We start from the raw sequence: 25,571 nt of genomic DNA, 5'->3' as shown, positions 1-25,571 counted from the left end.
CGGACCGGGATCTCCCCAGATCCGCATTTAATCCTTTTCTTTTCAGGTTTTAGTTGTGTTTTTTAATGATTTCCCCTTTCTTTTCCAGATACAGCATCAGGAAACGGGATGTGAGTTCATCCTGCTTTTCCTATTAATGCGGCTGAGCGAGCAATGTGGTATTGCCCACATCGCAACTCTCAGGCCCGCAGGCAGGACCTTTCCCTATCACCTTCGGGTGCTAGGGTCCATGGATAGGTGTCCGGTCCTTGCCGATTCCCCTCCTCATCCTTCTCCCAGGACAGGGCTGAGAGGAAGACGGCGGTCGCCAGCGGTGATGTTTCCCCTGGCACGGGGATTGGAGCCGTCTTCTGCACCATACGGCGGGTGCGGGTACTGAGGATCACCTCTCCCAGCGGCCTGCGCTCTATCGTGGCCCCTGTGGTCAGTCTCTTCAGGGACATCAGGTAAGCTTGTCTGAATGATCCCTGCAGCCCTGCGCTCACAGACCAATCAAGGACCACATGCAGATCACGTACAACAGAGTACCTCACCTCTCCTGTTTGAATTCCCCGCTCTTTTGACCCAGCGCTCTGACAGGCGCGCGTCCCTCCTGTCGCGGGGCGTCCGGCGGAGGGGGGAGGGGGGGCGCACTTCCCCTATCGGCGCTTCCTCTGTCAGCGCTCCCTTCCTCAGTATTCAGTCCACAAGGAGCCCGGGCGCGCCATCGCTAGTGAAAGCTGAGGGAGCACTTTCATTTTCAAAAGCGGTCCTCCCTCTCCCTGCATGCGCTTTCTTCGCGCGCTTCTACAGCCTATCTCAGGGCTGCTTTCATTTCAGCCCTGTCAGTGTCTTTAACCGCGCCCCCCCCTACTCGGGTCTCAGCCAATCGCGCGGTGCGGTGGCTTAGCTCCGCCCACCGCCAGCGTTCCTTCCTGAATTGCCGAGCTTCTTCCTCCTTCTCTCCGGACCTTGCCTGGGGGACACATTGCTAGCTTCTTCTGAACCTCGGTAGGCAAGATGCTGACTATCCCTGACACCTAACTTAGCTTCCCCCCCGCAGTTTTCCTCAGATAGTGTTTTTTCTACCACTGAGACTTATGCCCAACCCTGCAAGGGCCTTCTGCTCCAGACCCACCGCTACTCACTACGCCTGCGCGCGCTGTAAAAAGAAGTGGGCTTCGGGTCAGTCGTCTCCCCTCTGCCCGTCAGGAGCACTCCGAACCCCTGGCGGAGACCACCCCACCCCCTGAGTGGGCCGTGGGATGTCTCAGTCAGTTTCTGAGCTGACAAAGATGTCTCACTCGCTGGTCCAGGTCTTAGAGCGGTTACCTCAGTTATCTGCAGTCACCTGTGCACCGACCGCCTCGCATAGTGAGTCGACAGCACCGGACCGTGGCCCTCAGACGGACAGACCGGGTAGGGGCTCTAGGAAGCGGATCCTGTCTGGCTCTTCTTCCGGTTCGCAGGGTCCCTCCGCCTCTCTCAGGCTACGCTCCTTGTCTCCCTCATCGGCAGACGATCCTGGGTCAGACGAGGATTCACAATCTGGATCAGACTCAGATGCGGACGACATAGCTAGGACTCGGGATATGGTAGATAATCTCATATCGGCTATATACCAAACACTCAAGATAAAGGAGGACAAGGCCCCCCCTCAGGAATGCTCTGTTTCCCTTAAGAAGGCGAGGCCTCCATCTCGAACCTTTCCTAATAAGGATTTCGACACTTCCTTAGCCAATCACTGGCAACATCCTGAGAAACGTTTCTCAGGACGCAAGTACTTAGATGTACTTTATCCCTTCGATGCGGATCTAGTCACAAAATGGACCAAAGCTCCCGAGGTAGATCCACTAGTTTCTCATATTTCATCTAAGACGGTTCTTTCCCTTCCGGACGGAGCTTCTCTTAAGGACCCATCAGACAGGCAAATAGAGTCGTTGGCTAAGTCTATCTTTGAGGCATCCGGTGCATCCCTCTGCCCTATCTTCGCATCCGCTTGGGTGGCGAAAGCCATTTCGGCTTGGATGAAAATTCTGCGCAGGGGCATTTCAGCGGCAGCTCCTCAGGACGAGCTGGCAGATTTAGCAGACCAAATTAATCACGCAGGCAAGTACCTTCTGGCCGCCTCCTTGGACGCGGCAGGGTGCGTAGCTAGAGCTAACAACAACATTGTGGCCGTACGCCGCATTCTTTGGTTGAAGTCTTGGAACGCGGATACCACCTCAAAGAAGTCACTCACCAACCTGGCATTTCACGGCACTAGGCTCTTTGGCGCCAAGCTGGATCAGATAATCTCGGATGCCACTGGTGGAAAGAGCACTTCCCTTCCCCAGTCCCGCCCTAAGAGGTTCTTTAACAAGAAGGTTTCTCGGCCGTTTAGGTCCTTTCGTCCCTTCTCTCCCACAGACGGTTCATCCCAGCAGGACCGGAACACTGCTTCCAGTGACCGGAGAAAGCCATTGTATAAGCCGGCCCCTCGCTGGAGATCCAGGGGTCAGCCTTCCAGGTCCTCAGGCTCTCGATCCGGAAGGTTTTCATCTAAGTGACGGGTCACCCCCACCTGGAAAGTTTTCCAGGGTGGGAGGCAGACTTTCCTTTTTCAAGGACGCGTGGCTATCCGTTGTCGACGACGCTTGGGTCAGGGAAATCATCACATCCGGATACAAAATCGAGTTTTCTTCCCTCCCAAACAGTCGTTTCTGTCTGTCTCGAACCCCAAAACAGCGATCACAGGTTCCAGGGTTCCTTCAGGCCGTCTCCTCTCTCCTTTCCGCCGGGGTCATCGTTCCCGTTCCTACAAACGAGCGGTTTTTAGGGTTCTACTCGAATCTCTTTGTAGTCCCGAAAAAGGACGGCTCCCTTCACCCGATTTTGGACCTCAAGCTGCTCAATCGCCATGTGAAGATCCGTCACTTCAGGATGGAGTCTCTGCGTTCGGTAATAGCCTCGATGGAGCCCGGAGAGTTTCTCTGTTCGGTGGACATACAGGATGCCTACCTCCACATCCCCATTTCTCGGCGGCATCAGAGATACCTCCGCTTTGCGATTCAGGACAATCATTATCAGTTCACGGCCCTTCCCTTCGGCCTAGCCTCCGCCCCTCGTGTCTTCACGAAGGTGATGGCAACAGTCATGGCCATCCTTCGATCCAGAGGGGTTCTTATCATCCCTTACCTGGACGATCTCCTGATCAAGGGCTCGTCCCGCCAAGACTGTCTTCACAGTCTTCACATAACTTTGGATGCCCTCAGACGCCTGGGATGGATAGTCAACAAGGACAAGTCCACTCTGCACCCTACCCAGCGTCTGACCTTTTTGGGCATGGAGTTCGATACGACTCTAGCCCGAGTGTTCCTACCGAGGGACAAGTTTTCAACCCTTCGCAAGGGGATCCAGTCCCTTCGGCGCTCGAGGATCATGTCCCTTCGGTCCTGCATGAGAGTCCTGGGGAAGATGATAGCCTCTATGGAAGCAGTGCCATTTGCACAATTCCATTCTCGCCCTCTCCAACTGTTCCTCCTGTCAGTCTGGGACAAGACCTCGTTTTCTCTGGATTGCCCCATTCTTCTTCCGCTCAGAGTCAAACAATCCCTGTCTTGGTGGACGTTGTCAGCGTCAGTTCTCCGCGGAAGATCCTTTCTCCCGCCTCGGTGGCAGGTCATCACCACCGATGCCAGTCTCCTAGGATGGGGGGCGGTCTACTATCAGAGAACGGCCCGAGGGCGTTGGAACCCCCAGGAGACTCTTCTGCCCATCAACCTTCTGGAGATCAGGGCAATCTTCCTCGCGCTTCTTCGTTGGCAGCATCTTCTCGTAGGCAAACCGGTCCGCATTCAGTCGGACAACGCCACGGCCGTGGCATACATAAACCACCAGGGCGGGACTCGCAGCAGGCAGGTGATGTCAGAAGTGGCAAGGATTCTCAGCTGGGCAGAGCGTCATGTGCCGGCAATTTCCGCCGTTCACATTCCAGGGGTGGAAAACTGGGCAGCCGACTTCTTGAGTCGCCAAGGTCTAGCGACAGGCGAATGGTCCCTTCATCCCACAGTCTTCAGTCAGATATGCCAGCGCTGGGGCACCCCGGACGTCGATCTCATGGCCTCTCGGATGAACAAAAAGGTTCCTCAATTTGTAGCCAGGTCCAGGGATCCATTAGCCGTCGGTTACGACGCCCTAGTAATTCCGTGGTCCCAGTTCCACCTACCTTACCTGTTTCCTCCTCTTGCCCTGATCCCAAGAGTGGTCAAAAAGATAAAGTCAGAGGGCATCCCGGTTATCTTAGTGGCTCCAGACTGGCCGAGACGCCCTTGGTACGCGGAGCTGGTGAACATGCTCACGGACGTCCCCTGGAGGCTTCCAGACCGTCCAGATCTTCTCTCGCAAGGCCCCCTTTACCACCAGAGTTCTCAGTCTCTGAGTTTAACGGCATGGCCGTTGAGGCCGCGATTCTGAAGGAATCGGGGTTTTCCACCCGGGTCATTCAGACCTTGATTAAGGCTCGGAAGCCGGCTTCCTCCCGCATTTACCATAGGTACTGGAAGGCCTTTTTTCGTTGGTGTGACGAAAACGATGTTTTTCCGCTATCATTCTCAATTCCTCCCATTCTTGGTTTCCTCCAATCCGGCTTGGATGCGGGCCTATCCCTCAGTACTCTCAAAGGCCAGGTATCTGCCCTAGCAATCCTCTTCCAGACGGATCTAGCTTCCTTTCCGCAAGTGAAGACTTTTCTCCAAGGAGTCGCCCATGTGGCTCCTCCTCATCGTTCTCCGATAGATCCATGGGATCTCAATCTTGTTCTTGGCGCTCTCCAGAAGGCGCCGTTCGAGCCGATTCAGGATATCCCTCTGTCTTTTCTTTCATGGAAGGTGGCTTTTCTAATCGCCATTACATCCATCAGGAGAGTTTCTGAGCTGGCGGCTTTATCCTGTCGTTCTCCTTACCTTATCCTCCACCAAGATAAGGTTGTTCTCAGGCCAGTTCCTTCTTTCCTTCCGTAAGTGGTATCCCCCTTTCACATTAACGAAGATATCGTCCTTCCATCGTCTTGTCCTGCGCCTGCTCATCCTCTGGAAAAGTCGCTCCACAACCTGGATATAGTGAGAGCCTTGCGTGTTTACCTTGCCAGGACCGCTTCCTTTCGCCAATCTGATTCCTTGCTTGTCATTTCTGAGGGTCGCCGGAATGGTCTTCCGGCTTCCAAATCCACAATTGCTCGTTGGATTCGGTCTACCATCCTGGAAGCCTGCCGTCTTCAGGAAAAACGGCCCCCTCCGGGGGTGAAAGCCCACTCCACCCAGGCTGTAGGGGCTTCTTGGGCTGTGCGGCACCAGGCTTCGGCCTTACAACTTTGCAGGGCTGCGACCTGGTCGTCTTTGCACACCTTTGTGAGGTTCTACAGGGTTCATACCAAGGCCTCCTCTGATGCAGCTCTTGGTAGGAAGGTTCTGCAGGCGGCGGTGGCGCATCAACCGACCTAAGCCCTTCCTTATTTCGTTCCTTTATTGCTGTTCCCACCCTCGGGACTGCTTTGGAACGTCCCATGGTCATCTGTGTCCCCCAATAAGGCGATAAAGAAAGAGGGATTTTGGGTTATTACCGTAAAATCTCTTTCTTGGAGCCTTCATTGGGGGACACAGCACCTTCCCTGTTTAAGTAGTACCGTGTTGGGTCTGAGAGTCCCTTGTTGAGTTGGTACATATGTTTATGGTTTTTGGTTGCTTCTCCTGCTGCTTTTTTTTCACCAACTGAGGTGCTTGGTGCCTGTCGGTGGGTGTATACTGCCGGGGAGGAGCTAAGTTTCTTGTTTTGCATAGTGTCAGCCTCCTAGCAGCAGCAGCAGCATACACCCATGGTCATCTGTGTCCCCCAATGAAGGCTCCAAGAAAGAGATTTTACGGTAAGAACCCAAAATCCCTCTTTTAACACCCAACCCTTTAGTTCTACTGGATATAAGCCACTGCCTCTCTCCACTCTCCCCTTTGAAAAGACATGAATGTTCAACTGAGAAAAAATATACATGTTTATGAGAGAGTCAGCTGCTATCTAATGTGTATGGTAGCCTCAAGCCTAAAGTCACGCATGCAGTGTTTTAGGCACTTAATAAAGAGGAAACACTGGTGTATTTAAAAAAGAAAAGTGGAAAAACAAATTAATGTGCTTTGCACAAGAAAGGTGTAAGGTTCCTCCTTGTGGAAAATGGCATGCCAGTATGAGGTGACTTAAACACCTCGCTTGCTCCTTCGGGAAGTTAAATATGCAAATTGTATTCAGAGAGCAAGAGACAACAGTCTTTATGGACTTGTAGGATTGCTGCTTCCAATTGGTGGCACTAGATAGAGTTCATCTTCTTCCTCTCTGAAGAGACAATTTGCATATTGCACAAGAAGCTGCTACAACATCTTCATGTATGATTACTTTCTCTCCCAGATTGCAATTTTGTCATCACTTTTACTGTCATCCAAGAGCAGAGAGGAGGGTTCAAGGAGTGTTCAGTACTGCTCCCGGGCACTTGCAGATGCGACACCAGGTGGCTGTGCTGTTGTGCTGCTGCTTCTTCTGCTATAAATCCGACAGCACCGCTGCTTCTGGCTTCCGGGATTACAGATAATAGGGAGGTTGTAAATGGCAGATCAATGTATGGAGAAGGGAAATAAGCACCCAAGTCTTCAAGAAAAATGTAATTTAAAAGTACAATTCATATCGCAAAAAGCAAGCCCTTTTACTTTTGTCATAAAAAAAGTGTTGTGGCTCTTTGAAGAAGGGAGGAAAAAATAAAGGTGCAAAAATGAAAATTCCTTAATCTTCAAAGGGTTAACCATCAGCAGTGTAATATTATTTTTTAGTGACCGACATCCATTGCCTTTTAAACACTATAATGGTTAGTATGAGGTTTTCATAAATATAAAACACTCTTATGTCTTCCATGTCTTTTAATAGACATTTTTTTCAACCTTAGCAGCACAAACTCCAAATTCAGTTCCAAAACTTTTCTTGCAGGTCACAGCATGAGGAGAAAATGACACAATTTTTTAGCAATAATTTTAAAGAGGATCGATGGAGAAAAGCAGCCCTAAAGAATGCATTCTCCCTGCTTGGCAAGCAGCGCTTTGAGCAGTCTGCAGCTTTCTTTTTACTAGCTGGGTCCCTAAAGGATGCAATTGAGGTATGCGGGTACCATTGTTTACCATTGTCATAGATGTCTTTTTATAAGTGATATTAATACAGATGTTGCATTTGAGGAGCTGAATCCAGTGTAAAGTATTATTTTTGCTCTTAGGTATGTCTGGAAAAAATGGAAGATGTTCAGCTGGCGTTGGTTATTGCTAGGTTGTATGAGTCTGAAATTGACACATCATCTACATATGAGTCTCTCCTTTATGAAAGAGTACTGGGCTGTCAGAAAGATGGCTCAGGATTTAGCTGTTCAAAGCTGCATCCCGACCCTTTCCTTCGAAGCATTGCCTACTGGATAATGAAAGACCATACTCGGGCACTGGATACTTTATTGGAGCAAACCCCCAAAGATGATGATGAGATCCCTAGTAAGTATATTTCCCTTTTAACAAGCATTTTGTACATTTATTAACACATTTTTCAGCTAACCCTTTTTACATTGTTGTTATTGTCCAAAAATATAAAGTAAAGACCTTCTGTGAGTGCAAATACACATAAAGTGGTTGTCGAACCTCTGGGTGCAAGTCCGCAGTCACACTATGTGACTGCAGACTTGTGAATTCTCACCACACTCACTGTGAGGATTCTGTGGTGCCGGGAGTGGGCGATCATGTGAGTTCAGTTATGTGATTTGCATATTTCCCGCCATATTCTGGCTAGATGTGTTCAGCCTCACTCAAAACGCTTGTAATGTGCAAGGCTGCACCCATCTAGTCTTCATATGATCTCGCATACTTGCGGTCATGCTTTCAGAGTCAACATCAGAGATTACTCTCAGTGCGCAGTGCCCACAATGTGAGGATTCACAAGCCTCTAAGGCTGGACAACCCCTTTAACCCCCATCCCGACATGCGCCGTAAAGTTAAGGCGCCGTGGGAGCTGCGTTCCCGCAAACCGTCGTATAGGTACGGTGCTATGATCGCTCTGGCTCATGCTGAGCGCCGCCGCGATACAGCTGACACCCGCACTCAGTGTGAGAGCTGACACCATGCAGCAACACCCACGATCGGTCATAGCATCGATCGTGGATGTTTAACCCCTCTGATGTCAATAGTGACAGTGACATTGAGGAGCATCGCAGAGGGAGTGAGCTTCCTATCTGCTCTCATTGGCACGACGCAATGCGATCACGTTGTGCCTATGGTCTTCATGGTGACCCAGGGAAGGTGGCCAGAGAGTACCTGCTCAGAGTAGGAGTGTAAAAAAAAAAAAAATTATTAAAAATTGTCAAAATATTTTTTAAAAATTCCCACATAAAGAAAAAAAAAATATGAATCCAATAAATACATTTATATATGTAAACAAAAAATATACATATATTTTGTATCAGCATGTCTGGAACGACCCAACCAATAAAACTATCCACTAATTAACCCCTTCAGTGAACACAGTAAAAAGAAAGCGAAACACGCGATCAAAAATACGAATGTAAATTAAAATGGTATCACTGAAAACGTCATCTTGTCCCACAAAAACAAGCTGCCATACAGCTCCGTAAACGGAAAAATAAAAAAGTTATAGCTCAGAATAAAGCGATGCAAAAACATTTCTTTTTCTATTAAATAGTTTTTATTGTGTAAAAGCACCAAAATATAAAAAAATTAAATGTGGCATCACTGTAATCGCACTGACCGAAGAATCTTTACCAATCTGCCTTACCAATTTTACCACAAGCCGAAAAGCATTAAAAAAAAAAAAAAAACTATTTCTAAATTGCTGGTGTTTGTTAATTCTACCTCCCAAAAATTGTAATAGAAAGCAGTTAAAAAATGTTGTGCCTGAAAATGGTATGAATAAGAACGTCAACTCGTCCCTCAAAAAAGAATCTGTCACATGACTCTGTCGGACGAAATATGGAAAAATTGTAGCGGTCTAAATATGGCGATGGAAAAAACAGGATTTTTTGGGTTGCTTACCGTAAAATCTGTTTCTCGGAGCCTTCATTGGGGGACACAGAGCCCATGGGTGTATGCTGCTGCCACTAGGTTGCTGACACTATGCACAAAAAAAGGTTAGCTCCTCCTCCGCCGTATACACCCCACCGACCGGCAGGAAATTCCTCAGTTAGTGAGAAAGCAGTAGGAGAAGTAACGGAATAGATTGGTTACAGTTGAGTTGTTCGTTCTGTTTTCAATCGACAAACATAAGAACAGGAGTTGTAGAACATAGGAGGGTGCTGTGTCCCCCAATGAAGGCTCCGAGAAACAGATTTTACGGTAAGCAACCCAAAAAATCCTGTTTTCTCGTTCGCCTTATTGGGGGACACAGAGACCATGGGACGTCCCAAAGCAGTCCCTGGGGTGGGAAACAAACTTCCATCAGGCCAGTGGACTCACCACCGCGGCCTGCAGAATCCTTCTACCTAGGCTGGCGTCCGCCGAAGCGTAGGTGTGGACCCTGTAGAATTTCACAAAAGTGTGAACCGAAGACCACGTTGCAGCTGTGCAAAGCTGCAGCGCGGAAGCTCTGTGGCGCACCGCCCAGGAGGCACCCACCGCCCGGGTAGAGTGCGCTCTGATCCCTGAAGGAGCTGCACGATGCTTGACCCGGTATGCCTCCAAAATTGCCGATCTGATCCAGCGAGCAATAGTGGCCTTTGAGGCTGGGTGACCTTTCCTTGCACCGTCTGGAATGATAAACAGAGAGTCTGACTTCCGCAAGGAAGATGTCCTGGCTAGATAGACTCTCAATGCCCTGACCAGGTCCAGCTTGTTCAAGGATCGCTCCCGAGGATGAGCTGGGCTCGGGCAGAAGGATGGCAGAACAATGTCCTCATTGAGGTGAAACGAAGATACCACCTTCGGAAGGAAAGAGGGCGGAGGCCGCAGAACTACCTTGTCCTGATGAAGTACCAAAAAGGGAGAGCGGCAAGAAAGGGCCGCTAATTCTGACACACGTCGGATGGAAGTAATGGCCACCAGAAAGGCCACCTTCCAAGAAAGGAGGGCAAGGGAAACATCCCTGAGAGGTTCAAAAGGAGGACCTTGCAGAACCCCAAGAACGAAATTAAGATCCCAAGGATCCACGGGCGCTCGGTACGGAGGAACCGTGTGAGCCACTCCCTGAAGAAAGGTTTTGACCTGGGGCCGGGAGGCCAGCGTCTTCTGAAATAAAATGGACAGTGCCGAAACTTGACCCTTCAAGGAACTGAGAGCAAGCCCCGCATCCAGCCCTGTCTGAAGAAACGCCAGAACAGAAGGAAGCGAAAAAACCATGGCCGCGATGTCATTGGCCTCACACCAGGAGAAATAGGCTTTCCAAGTACGGTAATAGATTTTGGAAGAGGAAGGCTTTCTGGCGCGGATCATGGTATGAATCACTCGATCAGAGAATCCTGCCCGTTTCAAAAACCTCGGTCTCAACAGCCACGCCGTTAAATTGAGCGACCGAGAATTGGGGTGGCAAAACGGGCCTTGCGACAGCAGATCTGCCCTGTCGGGAAGCTTCCAGGGGGCGTCCGCTAGAAGGTTGACAATGTCCGCGAACCAAGACCTTCTGGGGCAATTCGGGGCGATGAGGACGACTGGAATCCCTTCTGCCTTGATTTTCTTCAACAGCTTGGGAAGAAGAGGCAGGGGAGGGAACAGGTAGGGGAGCTCGAACTGTGACCAAGGAACGGCCAGAGCGTCGGCGCCCACTGCCAGGGGGTCCCGAGACCTGGACACGAATTGTGGTACCTTCCTTTTGAGGCGAGACGCCATGAGGTCTACGTCCGGGGTTCCCCACCGACGGCAGAGCAGATGAAACACCTCCGGATGTAGGGACCATTCCCCTGCCGCGAGACCCTCGCGGCTTAGAAAATCGGCGGCCCAGTTGTCCACGCCGGGAATGTGACCCGCGGAAATTGTTGGAACAAAGGTCTCTGCCCATTGAAGAATTCTGGACACTTCCGCCAGGGCTGAGACACTCCGTGTCCCCCCTTGTCGGTTGATATACGCCACCGCTGTGGCATTGTCTTTTTGAATCCTGACAGGCAGGCCCTTGATGCGCCGTTCCCAGTGGACGAGAGCCAGAAGGATCGCTCGTATCTCTAGGACATTGATCTGCAGAGCTGATTCCTGAGTCGACCATCGACCCTGAACAGTGTGATTGCGGAACACTGCACCCCAGCCGATGAGGCTGGCGTCCGTTGTGCCAATCTGGGAAGAAAGGACCGCCCCGAGAGAATGAGGGGAGACGTCAACCACCAGTTGAGAGACCGCTTGATCCGGCATGAAAGACGAACCGGACGATCCAGAGACAGAGCCGACCTTTTCCACCTGGACAAAATGGCCTGCTGGAGGGGCCTGGCGTGAAACTGGGCAAAGGGAACTGCCTCTATTGCTGCCACCATCTTCCCCAGAATCCTCATGGCTGTCCTGAGAGATGAAAACCGTGCGATCTGTAGTGATCGGACGCCCTGCTGCATGGAAAGAATCTTGTCTTGTGGGAGAAATACCCTTGACCGACAAGTGTCGAAAAGAAGGCCCAGAAACACAAGGCGTTGAGTAGGGATCAGACAGGACTTTTTCCGGTTGACGATCCACCCAAAACTGGACAGGGTGTCTAGAACGATCGCCACACTTAGGCGGGCCTGATGAAAGGAGGGAGCCTTGATCAGAATATCGTCGAGATACGGAAAAAGAACAAGACCTCTGATCCTCAACAAGGCCATCAACGCCGCCATAATCTTCGTGAAGACCCTGGGAGCGGTGGCGAGCCCAAAAGGGAGCGCGACGAACTGATAATGTTCGTGGTGAATCGCAAACCACAGGAACTTCGGATGTCCGGGAAATATGGGCACGTGTAGATAGGCATCTTGGATGTCTATGGAACACATGAATTCCTGCTCCTCCATGGAGGCAATCACCGAGCGAACCGACTCCATCCGGAAGTGGCGGAGGCGAACTCTCTTGTTGAGTAACTTGAGATCCAAGATGGGTCGAACCGCCCCGTCCTTTTTCGGCACCACAAACCGGTTTGAATTAAAACCCTGTGAATCGTTCCGATTCGGGAACGAGCACAATCACCCCGGAGCTGAGGAGAGAGGCGATGGCCGAACCGAACCCCGGGATCAAGGCAGGATCCCGTGGCGGACGGGATTGGAAGAAGCGATCCCGTGGAAGAGAAACGAACTCTATTTTGTATCCTGTCGATACAACCTCTCTGACCCAAGCGTCCTCTACTGAGGCGAACCAGACGTCGCTGAAGAAAAGAAGTCGACCTCCCAATTGGAAGGGACCCACGGAAGACCGATGATAGTCATGCGGACGTAGACCGTCCAGATCCAGATCTGGGCGGTCTTCCCTGGGAAGAGTGGGACCGCCAGGACGGAGTGGGCCTGAAGGAGACCTTCTTTCTTTCCTGACGTGCTTGTGGCCTTTGCTGGTTGGAAGGGTTTTCCGCCGCATTGAAACGGCGGAAAGACCGAAATGGACGGAACTGACGCCTTGGAGGAGGTCTGCGAGGCTTGGATTGGGGGAGAAGAGAACTCGTACCTCCGGTAGCGTCCTTAATAATCTGGTCCAATTGGGACCCAAAGAGACGCACTCCTTGAAAAGGCAGATTAGTCAGAGACTTTTTAGAGGACAAGTCCGCCTGCCAGGCCTTGAGCCAAATTGTACGTCGGATTGCCACGATGTTGCTTGACGCCTGAACCGCGCAAGATGCGGCATCCAAGGAAGCAGAAAGCAGATAATCCCCCGCATGGGAAATCTGATTGGCGAGATCGGCCAAATGCTCCGGTTGTGCCTTATCCAGAATGCCCTGCTGAAGGTCCTCTGCCCAAGCGGATATAGCCTTTGCTGCCCAAGATGAAGCAAAGACTGGACATACCGCCGCAGATGCCGCCTCGAAGGCAGACTTTGCTAGGGATTCTATGATTCTGTCATTAGAATCTTTTAGAGACGCTACACCCGACAGCGGAAGAACAGTATTATTAGAGAGTCTGGATACGGGAGGGTCCACTGAAGGAGAAGCGGCCCAGTTGTCCGTGAGCTCTTTAGCGAACGGATACAGCACGCCGAGACGCTTTCCTCTTTGAAAGCGTCTAGTCGGATCTTCCCTTTCCTTGGTAAAAATCTTCCCAAACTCGGAATGAAAGGGAAACACCCTGGAAGGTGTTTCCGCCCGTCTGAACGAAACCTCCTGATCTGAGGATTTCGCAGGGGCGTCAGTGATGTCGAAGGTATGGTGAATCGCGGCAATGAGGTTCTGCACCGTAACCTTCATGTTCGCATCCTGATCCGAATCCAGCTCTAAGACCCCTTCAGATTCCGAAAGCGCTTCACCTGACTCGGGAGAGGAGGCCCGAGAGGGAGACTGCTGGAGAGTATGGGGTGAGGTAGGGCGAGGAGAGGACTCCGCCTGGAGATCCTGCCTGGGTCTCTTGCGACTGACACTGGCTGGCTCAGATGGGACGTCCTGGGACGTGCTAGGTCCCACAGAAGCTCCCAAGGGCAACTTATCCAGAACGGCTACTAGGGACTGAGACACCTTGGTGAGGTCTGCCACCGACTGTGATAGGGAGGAGGCCCAACCCGGCAAGGGGGGGTCACTCACCCCTGGGGCTATGGATGGCTCCTGAGCGGCGTCGGGCTGGATTGGATTGCTACAGTCCAGGCAGAGGGGAGAGGACTGACCTGAGGGAAGTTTGCGGTTGCCCCAAGAACATGCGAAGAACTTGACTAGGGTGCAGGGGAGGGCCGAAGAGCGGGTACGATCAGCCTTAGGGATAGACATTGTGAAAAACCTGAGGTAGTGCCGGAAGGTTGGGGGACAGAGGGCGGAGAAGGGTCAGTCTGCCGTGCAGAGCTACTCACGGTCCGGTGTCCCCAAAAGCGATGCTGCTCGACCTGTCCGGGGATGCAGATCAGGGAGAAGTCCGGCTGGCTGTCCCAAAGAGGCAAAAAGCTGCTTGCAGAAACTGCTCAGGGGCTGGGGAGCCTCTCCAGCTGCGTCTGGCTGGCAGGCTGTGAAGATGGCGCCTGCCTGTAGAAAAGCGCGGGTCCCGGGGAAGGGGAAGGGCGGAGCTCCTCGCAGGGTTAATAATTGCTGCCCTCTAGCCATAATATGCTGGGCAGGAGAGGGAAAGGCGGGGGGAGGGCCTGGGGAGAGCGGGAGTGAAGCCCGCTTAGTAGAAAGGGGCGGGGGGCGTGGCCGTGACGCCGCGGTAGGCCCGAACACAAGCCGGGGCCTAAATTAGTTGCGGCGGCCACCTGTCAGCAGGGGGTCGGCGCGGAAGACGCGTCGCAACACCGGGCCGCGTCCCTGCCCAGAACTGCCCGACTCCAGCGCTACCCCTGCCAAGATGGAAAAAAGGGGGGGAAGCGCAGAACAAGGCCCGTGAAGACCCGGGGCCTGCATGGATGCGGTGACCGTGGGGGGATGCGGGGCGTGCAGGGACCCTAACGTGGTCCCCCTGGCGACCGCTCCAAGAGAAAACGCCGGGGGAAGACTGACATACTCACCCAGGCAGGGGGCCTTACAATAAAGGTACCTGAAAATCCCACGCTGTCTGTCTCTATGAAATCCGCGCCTCATCCAACCTTCAGGCTCTGGTAGGCGAGAGGGTGGGAGGCGGGGGGCAAGGACTGTCCGTGCGGCTGGCGCCTACTTGTGCGAGGCTCCTGGTCCTGCTGCGGAGACCTATGAGGATACGGGGTGGCAGTACACGCCGTACTCATAGTCTGTTTGTGGGAGTACGGATGTGACTGTTCACTCCGTATCCCTCCGGAACCTGCAAAGAAACGACGCACACTGAGGTAGATATGGGTCTAATAAAAGACCCGTGTCCACCTCCTACTGACACTAAGCTAAACTGAGGAATTTCCTGCCGGTCGGTGGGGTGTATACGGCGGAGGAGGAGCTAACCTTTTTTGTGCATGGTGTCAGCCTCCTAGTGGCAGCAGCATACACCCATTGTCTCTGTGTCCCCCAATAAGGCGAACGAGAAACTAGTATTTGCAATAAAAAGCGTTTTTTAGTGTGTGACAGCAGCCAAATATAAAAACCCGATATACATCTGGCATCGCTGTAATCGTACGGACCCGAAGAATAACGTCGTCTAGTCATTTACACAGCAGGAGAAACAGCGTAAAAAATAAATAAAACTCATTCTTCATCTGCTGTTGATTTGTTTATTGTGCCTCCCAAAGATCACAGTAAGGCTCGGCTCTCATTTATCCTGCGCTCTGCGTTGAGCGCTTGCACCAGGGTTTCTGTGTAAATCTCTGAAATACATGATCCAGACGGAACCCCAGAGATTCCCTATAATGAGGCAGATGGAGGCACTGTGGATGCCTGTGATTCAGCGGTGTCGTTCTTTTAGGATTGCATAAAAGCGGAGTTGAGCACAGTTTTGGACACTTCTGAAAAGAAGGACACTGCTAAACAGAGGCCAGACAGAGTCCAGAGTAACTGCTGCCTCATTATAGTGAATGGAACCATCGGGGGGGTTCCAACTGTCACGTCACTATAAGGTTTAGCTGGAAACTCCAAAGTAAGTGCTCAGCGTAGAGCACCGGAAAATTTTATACTAAATGTAATGTAAAATGTTCCCAATAAAACCTTTAACTCAATCCACAAAAAAGCAAGTCCCGACTCAGGTCCGTCATCTGTTAACGGAAATATAGACATGTGGTAAATGTTATTAACTATTTTGTGTGACGTAACGCTCTGGTTTAAGAGCATAAAAATTTAAAGTTTTAAAATTGCGAAATTTTCCAATTTTTTTGTCACATTTTTGATATTTTCATAGATATACGCAAATCACATAGACCAAAATTTACCACTAACATGAAGTACAATATGTCACGAAAAAACAATCTCAGAATCCCTGGGATCCATTAAAGTGACATAACTGATTTAAGGGCATAGAAATTAAAAGTTTGAAAATTGCAAAATGTTCTAAATTTTCTCCAAATTTCCAATTACTTCACAAATAAACATAAGTCATATCAAAGAAATGTTACCACTAAAACCAGCCTCAGAATCACTGGGATCCGTTGAAACGTTCCAGAGATATGACCTCCTAAGGTGACGTTGGTCAGAATTGAAAAAATTGGCTTGGTCAGGAAGGTGAAAACATGCTTGGGGTGAAAGGGTTAAAGGGAACCCTGTCACTATAAAAATGCTGTCCAATCAATAGGCAGCATGTTATAGAGCATGGGGAACTGAGCCGTTTGATATATAGTTTTGTGAGATAATATTCAGTATAGCCTGTATTTTCATCATTTAATCCAGTGGTGGGGAACGTCTGGCCCGCGGGCCGTATACGGCCCGCCATATCATCCTGTGCGGCCCGCAGCCACTTTCCCCATTTTGTGGCCGCGGGCCCTTTAAGAGGTGCGGCGGTATTGTGCCTAGCAGGGCCCCATTTGCCCCTCCCCCATCATACTCGCCTCCTTCAGCCGTGCCTGCACTGCAGCTCTGATGGTCCTGCTCTTCCTGTGTTAGTGCGCTGTCACGTGGTACCGCTCATTAAGATCATGAATATGGACGCCACTCCCCTCTCATAGTCGTGGCACCCATATTCATGAACCTAAAGAGCGGTACCACGCGACCGCGCGCTCACACGCAAACAGGAAGAAGAAGCAGCAGCAGGGAACGGACCGGAGTCGGACCAAACCACAGGTGAGCCATGGGGAGAAGAAAGAACGGCGGGGGGGAGTGAGTGGCGGGGGGTGGCAATGGGCGCTTGGGGGGGTGTAGAATGAGCGTCGTGGGGGGAGGGGAGGGAATGAGCGGAGCCTGCACAGGGAAAACGGGTGCACTGGGGAGATGGCTGCCCTGGGGAAACGGGTGCCCTGAGGAGATGGCTGCACTGGCGAAGCGGGTGCACTGAGGAGACGGGTGCACTGGGGAAACGGGTGCACTCGGGAGATGGCTGCACAGGAGAAACGGGTACACTGAGGAGATGGCTGCACTGGAGAAACTGGTGCACTGAGGAGACGGCTACACTGGGGAGATGGCTGCCCTGGGGAAACGGGTGCCCTGGGAAGATGGCTACACTTGGGAAGCGGGTGCACTGAGGAGATGGGTGCACTGAGGAGATGGGTGCACTGAGGAGATGGCTGTGCTGGGGAAAAACGGGTGCACTGAGGAGATGGCTGCACTGAGGAGATGGCTGCGCTGAGGAGATGGCTGCACTGGGGAAACGGGTGCACTGAGGAGATGGCTGCCCTGGGGAAACGGGTGCACTGAGGAGATGGCTGCCCTGGGGAAACGGGTGCACTGAGGAGATGGCTACACTGGGGAAGCGGGTGCACTGGGGAAACTGGTGCACTGGGGAGACCGCTGCACTGTCGGCATAAACTAAATCTTCGAGCACGCCAAAATACTCGGAAGACACCAGAGCATGCTCGGGAAAACCCGAGCGAGTACACTCGCTTATCATTATTAATAATTTTGTACGGCCCCCGAACTCTATTATAAAATTCCAAATGGCCCGCGGCAGAAAAAAGGTTCCCCACCCCTGATTTAATCCTATACTCTTTGTGAGATTTTTAGTCCAGTGGGCGGTTCCATCAGTGACTGACAGCTTTCTCTGTACAAGTGTACATTCATAGCTGTCAGTCACTGATAGGACCACTCACTGGGCCGAAAATCCCAGAAAGAGCAGGAGGGTTGCGTGATTAAAATAGATTATACTGAATCTTTTTTCCATTCTCTTTACTCCATTCCTTGTGCTCTATAACATGCTGCCTGAAACAGGTCTGCGTTTTCATGGTGACAGGTTCACTTGAATGAAAGGTAGGGCAAGAGCGCATTAAACTGCATTTATATATTTCTGTGTGTTTTATATACGATAACCTTGTGGGGGAAAAAAAAGCTACAAATATGATTTTTTTAAATTTAGGTTTAGGGTTATGTTCACACGTGATGTTTTTACTGGGTGGGATTTATGTAGCATATTCGGTACATAAAATACAATACAATCGGGCATACGCTTGTTTTTTTTCCGCCCTTGTTATTTTCAGCTATGCTGCTTTTTTGCCAAGACGCAGTCTTGTAATACTTTCCGCATTTTTGCATCGTTTTCAGCCATGCAAATAAATGGGTAAAAATGCAAAAAAAAAAAAAACCCTGCAAAAAGCGCATATATTGTATTTTCTGCAGAAATAAAATGTAGCGTATTCGTACTCTGCTCCAATATGAATCCACTGTAATATTTTTCTTTTCTCTTTCAGTTCTAGTTAAATCATGCAATCCTGTTGTGTTTAGCTTTTATAACTACCTTCGTACTCACCCTCTTTTAATCCGTCGTCGTTTCGCTACTCCAGAGGCTACTCTTGCTATGTCTGGCATGAAAACCGACAAAAACTATGTGGATGAAATAAATCTTATTGAAAGGAAATTATTTTTTACGACTGCAAATGCTCACTTCAAAGTAGGATGTCCAGTTTTAGCTTTAGAAGTTCTGTCTAAGATTCCAAAACTTAGTAAATCAATGATTAATGAAGATCTCCTAAGTGTGGGATCTGTTGGGATAGACACTTTGGATTTTATCGGAAAAAGTCACATGGAAGAGGTGAGTGCTTCGGGGTGGTTCACCCCAGCCGCAGCATCGGCAAAAGAGCCACATGTTGAAGAACCTGTAAACAATTTTGACTGGGGCTCTCCACTTATTAAGATTGAGGATGAGCCACTTCAGCTGGATTGGGGAGAGGATAAGGAGAGCGACAAAGAGGACGATGAGGGTTTGGTTTTAAAAGGATTAAATTTGGAGCCAATGGATCAAAGCCCAAAAGATATTAGTTCTGAGACACCAACCATTGACAACTCCATACCAACCGTGAATGAAGTTGATGTAATTGCAGAACAGCTTAAGTTTAGGGCTTGCTTGAAGATTCTTATGACAGAACTGAGGACGTTGGCTACGGGACATGAAGTAGATGGAGGAAAACTAAGGTTCCAGCTGTATAATTGGCTGGAAAAAGAGATAGCAGCAATGCACAAAATATTCAACCATGAAACTGATAGCAAAGACTTCACAATTGAGACTCCTCCACCTGAAGATATGTTGGACTGTCATGAATTTCAAGATAAATCCGATATAGGATCCTATGAGCGACATCAAATCGAACGCCGGAGATTACAAGCTAAGCGGGAGCATTCTGAGAAACGGAAATGGTGGTTACAAAAGAACCAAGCTCTTCTCCGAGTTTTCTTGAGCTACTGCAGCTTACATGGGGCACAAGGAGGTGGCCTAGCCTCTGTAAGGATGGAGCTGAAGTTCTTACTACAAGAGTCTCAGCAGGTAGTGGCATGATGCTTTGTGTGTGTTGCAATATTTGAGGAATCATTAAAGGAGCACTGAGGGGAAATCAAAACATTTGTGCACTGTCCTTGCCCTCATAACCTTTAAGGATAAGCTGCCCAGTGCAGTTCTGTTATCTTTAGAACATTTGTAATTCAGTGTGACAGGAGCTGCTCTTCACTGCACCCCCTTCCTCCCGTCTGGGACCTTAGATTACACAGCAGAGTGCAGCTCCCTGCCAGTCTGAGAAGGGGGGGGCGTGACCTGCTCCTGGCTTTTAGTAACAGGAGCCAACACCCTGATGTCTCCTTCACTGCAGCATGAGATGTGGGAGTGTAGACCTCAACCTCCCCACCCTCACTTCTTGTAGTAGCAAGCCCCCTGATAATGTCTCCTTCACTACAGGGCTGCTTGCATGGAGCAGGCCACGCCCCCTAACCTCAGACTGCAGACAGAGACATTATCGGGCCTGTCATGACGGACAGCACTTCACGGCTCACCCCTTTCTTCTGGGATGTTAAAGCAGTGAGCAGCTCCGTGCTTTCATCCAGTCTTCTGATAATCGCTGTATCTCTGCATAGAACAAGGGGTGTGGTCACACACCCCTCTTCTCAGACTGGCTGTTACTCACAGCAGGGCGCTGCACACTGGGGTGTGATGTAATGTCCCAGACAGGAGGGGGAAACAATGAGGAGCAGCTCCTGTCACACTGAATTACAAGTGTTATAAAGATAATAAGAACTGCACTGGGCATCACATCTTTATAGTTCATGAAGCCAGGGACAGTACAAATTTTTTTTATCTCCCCGGAGTACCCCTTCAACTACACAATTGCAAGATCAGAACATTTTCATTCAGTCAGATCCTATCAGATTATTTTCCAATAAATTTTAAAATGTTTGTTATTATGACACAATATTTTCCAATACACTGAAATGTACTTGTACAGAATATGGAGGGCATTCAGCAGAGCAGACAGCCACTGTGCAAAATGCTTTTCCCTCCCTTTTGTTTCATGTTTCAGACTTTTTTCTTCCCTTTTGCTGTTTCTCTTTACCTTTCGGTCTGCTAATTTCTTTTCCTTTCTTTTTACCTTTCCCTTCTCTTATCTTTTTTCTTTCTCGTTCTTTCTCTCTTGTAATGTTCTCTTTTTTCTCTTACACCATGTCATTTCTTTTCTTTCTCTTTATCTCTCCCTTTTCTTTTCTTCAACTTTTTCATTTCTCCTGTTTCATTCTCGTTTTCATTTTTCTTACCTTCCTCTATCATTTTTGTTTTACCTTTTTTTTTTTTTTTTTCTTTTTCCTTTGTTCTTTTTCCTACTCTTTTTCTCTCTCTGTTTCTCTATACTTCTCAATAATAGCTTTTTTTTCTTTGTTTCCTCTTTCTTCATTCTAACCCCTCTGTAATCCTGCTAAGTGAGCAGGTACTGAGGCAATAAGTATTCTCCACTTTCTGCTTGTGCCACCTAGTTTTCCAAAAGCCCCTCTGCTATTCCCACCCAGCCTTCTTCACTCACTAGTATGTCCTGCTGCCCATATCCTAATCCAGTCTGCTAGAAATCCTGCATATGTTTGGCTAGACAAAGTGGGGAACAGGAAATCTGGATTATGCATATTCATTAGGCAGGGCAGAGAGCGGCTGAGGAGTGGGCATGTTTACATAATGATTGACATGCCCTGTTCATGCCTTTTACAGGTAAATTGCAAGGACACCTGGGTGATGATACACAAACAAAATATGTAATTGTTCTCACATAGAATATAATATAGTTATTATCCTTTGGGTCGCTAATATGGTGACAAATTCCCTTTAAACCACTGTTCAGACTCTGGGTTTTTCCAACAGGTTATTGTCACTTTTGTAGGGTTAGTGCGAAAATGGGTAAAATGGATCGTTATGGTCATTTCTGTCTTAGATTCTGTAAAAAAATCAAAAGCAGTGGCACCCATGTGAAAAAAAACTAAAAGTCAGTGAGCAATTATCATTCCCAAATTATTTCGTCAATAATTACACAGTTCAAATACTCAACACCTAAACAATAAAACAAGGCAATGATTCAGACACTGCACATCAGAGAGGAACTTCCAGCAGATACATATTACCATTGTCAATACTCTTAGATTTTCATGAGAACAAGCATTATCAATACAGATAATTATTCACAATAAGATGTTTGCACATCGGTTGCTCAGTATTTTTTTTCTTGTACATTTAGGAAACAACAGTGAAGCAGCTTCAGTCTCCACTTCCTCTACCTACAACACTTCCGTTACTGTCAGCAAGCATTGCTGTAACGAAGACCGTGATTGCTAATCCTGTGCTTTACCTTAATAATCATATTCATGACATTCTGTATACCATTGTACAGATGAAGAATCCTCCACACCCAGACAACCAGGATCCAAAGGTAAAGAAAGCCTGCAAATAACTGGCCTGTGTGACCCTTCACAGTTAAACTTTGTCCAGTTGGTGTTAAGGCCCCTTTACATTTAACGATGCACCAGCGATCCCGACCACGATACGACCCGGTCAGGATCGCTGGTGCATCGCTAAATGGTTGCTAGTGAGCTGCCACACAGGCAGATCTCACAGCGACATAGCGACGCAGCAGTGGTCGTTACTTACCTTTCAGACGCGGTGATCCTGACGTCCTCCCGCCCGCGTCCACGCGTCGCTCGTCGGCCCCAACAGGAAGCCCAGCAGGAAGCACCCGACAAGAAATGGAGCTGTACGATCTCGCGCGATCAGCGACAGCGGGGGAGCCAGTCGGTGGTAAGTATCACACATAGCGATATCGCTAGCAATATCGCTGCTGCGTCACAAAATCGGTGATGCTTTAACGATATTGCTAGCGATATCGCTATGTGTAAAACCCCCTTTAGACTATGTAATGAAACGCCTTATTGATCAGGCTTGACCCATAGTTTCATTCTACCACTCCGCAACATTATTGTCCCACTCCCCCAGTGTTATTGGTCCACCTCCGCAGCATGATTGTCCCACTCTCCCAGTGTTTATGTCCCTGCTCACTGCGTTATCACCCTTTCCTCACCACATAGCGTTATTGTCCCCCTTATCGTCCTCCCTACAGTATTGACGTCACGCTTTAGTGTTATTGTCCCCCCGTGCTTTTTACTCACTTACTTACTACTTTTTGAAAATGTCAGGAGTTAAATCCTCAGCTTCTAATTTTTCCATCATTGTAAATGGGTGATGAAGCAAATCCTTCAATTCAGCCACCTGTGTCCATTCACTTTTATTTAGTGTTACCTGAGGGGTTGGGCATGTCTACAAGAAAGGGTTTTAGAGCAGGCAATCATGCAATCATTGAATAGGTGCTGCCCCACCAAGGGGCTTATTCCACAATTGCCCCTTTTCCAGCACATCTCTTCAAGATGGAATCAATTTCATGGATTCTGGCAGCAACAACCGATTTCCTCACTTTTTCCAATCAGAGTTCCAGCATGTCCCTCTTGTAGACTTTATTACCAACTGCATAGTCTGCAAAACACAGCGCATGTGATGAATATGAGAAAGCATTGAAGCAGCTTCAACAAGATCATCTAATTGTAAAATATAATTTTGCTCTTCTGTAGTAATATCTGTTCCTCAGTTACAGGACTGTGGCCTTCCATCTCAAACATACAAAACTTGAAGTTTTCTTCTAGCTGTTTTCACCTTCATTATTCTCATTCATCAGTTTAATTGTACTTATCATGTTTGAAGCATTGTCAGTTGCAGTGACAAGAACCGGTTATTTTTTAGTTCATAATCTTGCAGAACTTTTTGCACTAAGGCCTGGAGAAACTGGCTGGGGTCATGAACTTTAGTATCTTTTACTGCCAGTGTCTTGGTAACAATTTCTTGTCCCAAACATATCGAACATTGTTAGCAAAATAGTTCACTCTGTGACTTGTGCAGGCATCAAGTTTAAGAAATATACCGTATTTTTCGGACCATAAGACGCACTTTTTTCCCCATCATTTTTGGGGAAAGTGGGGGGTGCATCTTATGGTCGCAATATACTCACTTCCGACCATGGCTGTAGGCTGGTGCCGCGGGGCTCTGTGGTGTGGTGGTGGCGGCGGGCTGTGCTCCGGTGCAGGGGCAGCGGCTCTCTGTGCTCCGTGGGGGGCTCTTCCGGCGTTTCCTCAAAGCCCGGAGGCCCCCGCACATCCGTTGCTGTCTGCCGCCATGTTGCGATGGCTGCCGGTCCGGGGACGGCACATGCTCAGGTTCAGATCTCGTCCCGAGATCTTGGGAGATGAGATTCAAATCTCGGCAACGAGATCTCGTCCTGAGATTTCGGGACGAGATCTGAACCTAAGCATGTGCCGTCCCCGGACCGGCGTCCATGTTCCCGGAGGCCACCACAACATGGCGACAGCCAGCAACGGATGTGCGGGGGCCTCCGGGCTTTGAAGAAATGCCGGCAGAGCCACTGCCCCTGCACCGGAGCACAACCCGCCGCCGCCACCACCACACCACCACAGTGCCCACCTGCCCCAGCACAGCCCACCTGCCCCAGCACAGAGCCGCTCCACCGCACCAGCCTGGACCACTGAATGAGCCCTGTGACCACTCCTCCACCTGTGCCGGATCCCTTCCCTGGTAAGCTGAATTCGGACTGTAAGGCCGGTTTCACATTAGCGCATTTTCAGCGCGCGCACGGCCGGGGGTAGCTCCGCCCCCGAGCCGGCTCTCTGCCCGGCGTGCCCGCCCCTTGCTTGTAGCGCCGCCTACTAGCGGACAGCGGCGCCTGCGATCGGCGCACCCTATCTTTAGCATAGGGTGCGCAGATCGTGCGCAGGCCGTGCGCTAGTTGCGCTTTGACCTGCGCTGCGCACTTTTGACGGTGCGCCGTGCGCGCCAAAATCAAACTTTTCGGATTTTGGCGCGCACGGCGCACCGTCAAAAGTGCGCAGCGCAGGTCAAAGCGCAACTAGCGCACGGCCTGCGCACGATCTGCGCACCCTATGCTAAAGATAGGGTGCGCCGATCGCAGGCGCCGCTGTCCGCTAGTAGGCGGCGCTACAAGCAAGGGGCGGGCACGCCGGGCAGAGAGCCGGCTCGGGGGCGGAGCTACCCCCGGCCGTGCGCGCGCTGAAAATGCGCTAATGTGAAACCGGCCTAAGACGGACCCCCATTTGACACATTATTATTTTTTTCTCTTTTCCTTCTGAAAAATACGGTAAATCTTCTCTTGGGAGTCTTTTTAAGATCCTTCTTTTCGTAAAGGGCTTTTTCAATAACTAATTTTCTAATACTTTCTCTTTACAGAGAAATGCCAAGTTTGCGGGCCATTTCTCCATTAAGAGCTGTAAAGGCTGGTCGTGCAAATAATGATAATGATACAGTCTTTCACAACAAGCTCAATGAACTGTCTTTTAAACACAACTGCTGTCATTGTTACAGTAACTTTTGTCAATTAAAAAATATCTTGTAACTGATGTTTGAGACGCTCTTTCCTCCTTTGCATGGCGGCAAGTGCTGGACACTGGTTTCTTCGTGTTGCTGTGATCTTTCTCAGTCACAAGTTTGAAAACTTCTGGGTGTAAGCGTTGTAAATGTTTTGTTATTTTTTTTTTTAGATTGGAAGCTCTCGTAGGAGCATTTTTACCACTGCCTGAGTATGCATTCATTTTGAGCTCATAGTATTTGTTTTCATCTGTGATACTCGGACACACAAAATATTTTTTATCTTGAGTTAATGTGAAATGCTCAAATACAGCTGACTTCATTGGAAGATCCTAAGGCATTTTGTAATCATAAATTTGCTCTCTAAATAATTTTTTCTGGAAAAAATAAGGTGTATTGTAATTCCTGCAAAAATAGGGAATCATGTATAATTTTAGATAGAATTACCGTAAAACAAATTTTGCTAAAATCAATAGTACAGATGATGACGCGTAAAAAGCTTGTAAAACATGTTATTAAATAGCTTTACTCTGAACCTTCAATCTCAGGCATTTCTCAGGGTACAACTCAGTAAATGTTTCACATCATGATACTTCACAGTCTATGAAGAGGGGAGGAGAGAGGGAGTAAGTTTGTGCTGAATCATACCCCAGAAAGAAACTGAAACTGCTAGTAGAGCCAATATGAAGAGAATCAGAGGAATTAACCTCTCCAAACATGAGCTCAGAGGAAATGCAAACTAAAACATGAAGCGTAC

The 25,571-nt window shown here is 49.3% G+C and overlaps 1 protein-coding gene across 2 annotated transcripts in view; it reads left to right on the top strand.

Moving 5' to 3' along the window:
• Nucleotides 1-25,571, top strand: part of DMXL2 (Dmx like 2) — a 224,507-nt gene that overhangs the window by 94,594 nt on the left and 104,342 nt on the right. For both annotated transcript variants that reach the window (XM_073568443.1, XM_073568442.1), the window contains exons 22-25: nucleotides 6,979-7,144; nucleotides 7,259-7,523; nucleotides 18,324-19,393; nucleotides 21,612-21,803. In XM_073568443.1, the coding sequence (XP_073424544.1) occupies nucleotides 6,979-7,144; nucleotides 7,259-7,523; nucleotides 18,324-19,393; nucleotides 21,612-21,803 (1,693 nt within the window). The remainder of the gene's footprint in view (nucleotides 1-6,978; nucleotides 7,145-7,258; nucleotides 7,524-18,323; nucleotides 19,394-21,611; nucleotides 21,804-25,571) is intronic.

This window comes from Dendrobates tinctorius, unplaced genomic scaffold, assembly GCF_039654945.1.
Source record: "Dendrobates tinctorius isolate UK_male_01 unplaced genomic scaffold, ASM3965494v1 ptg000022l, whole genome shotgun sequence".
NCBI classification, from domain to species: domain Eukaryota; kingdom Metazoa; phylum Chordata; class Amphibia; order Anura; family Dendrobatidae; genus Dendrobates; species Dendrobates tinctorius.
Note: the sequence above shows the minus strand (reverse complement) of the source record. Positions and strands in the feature narration are given on the sequence as shown.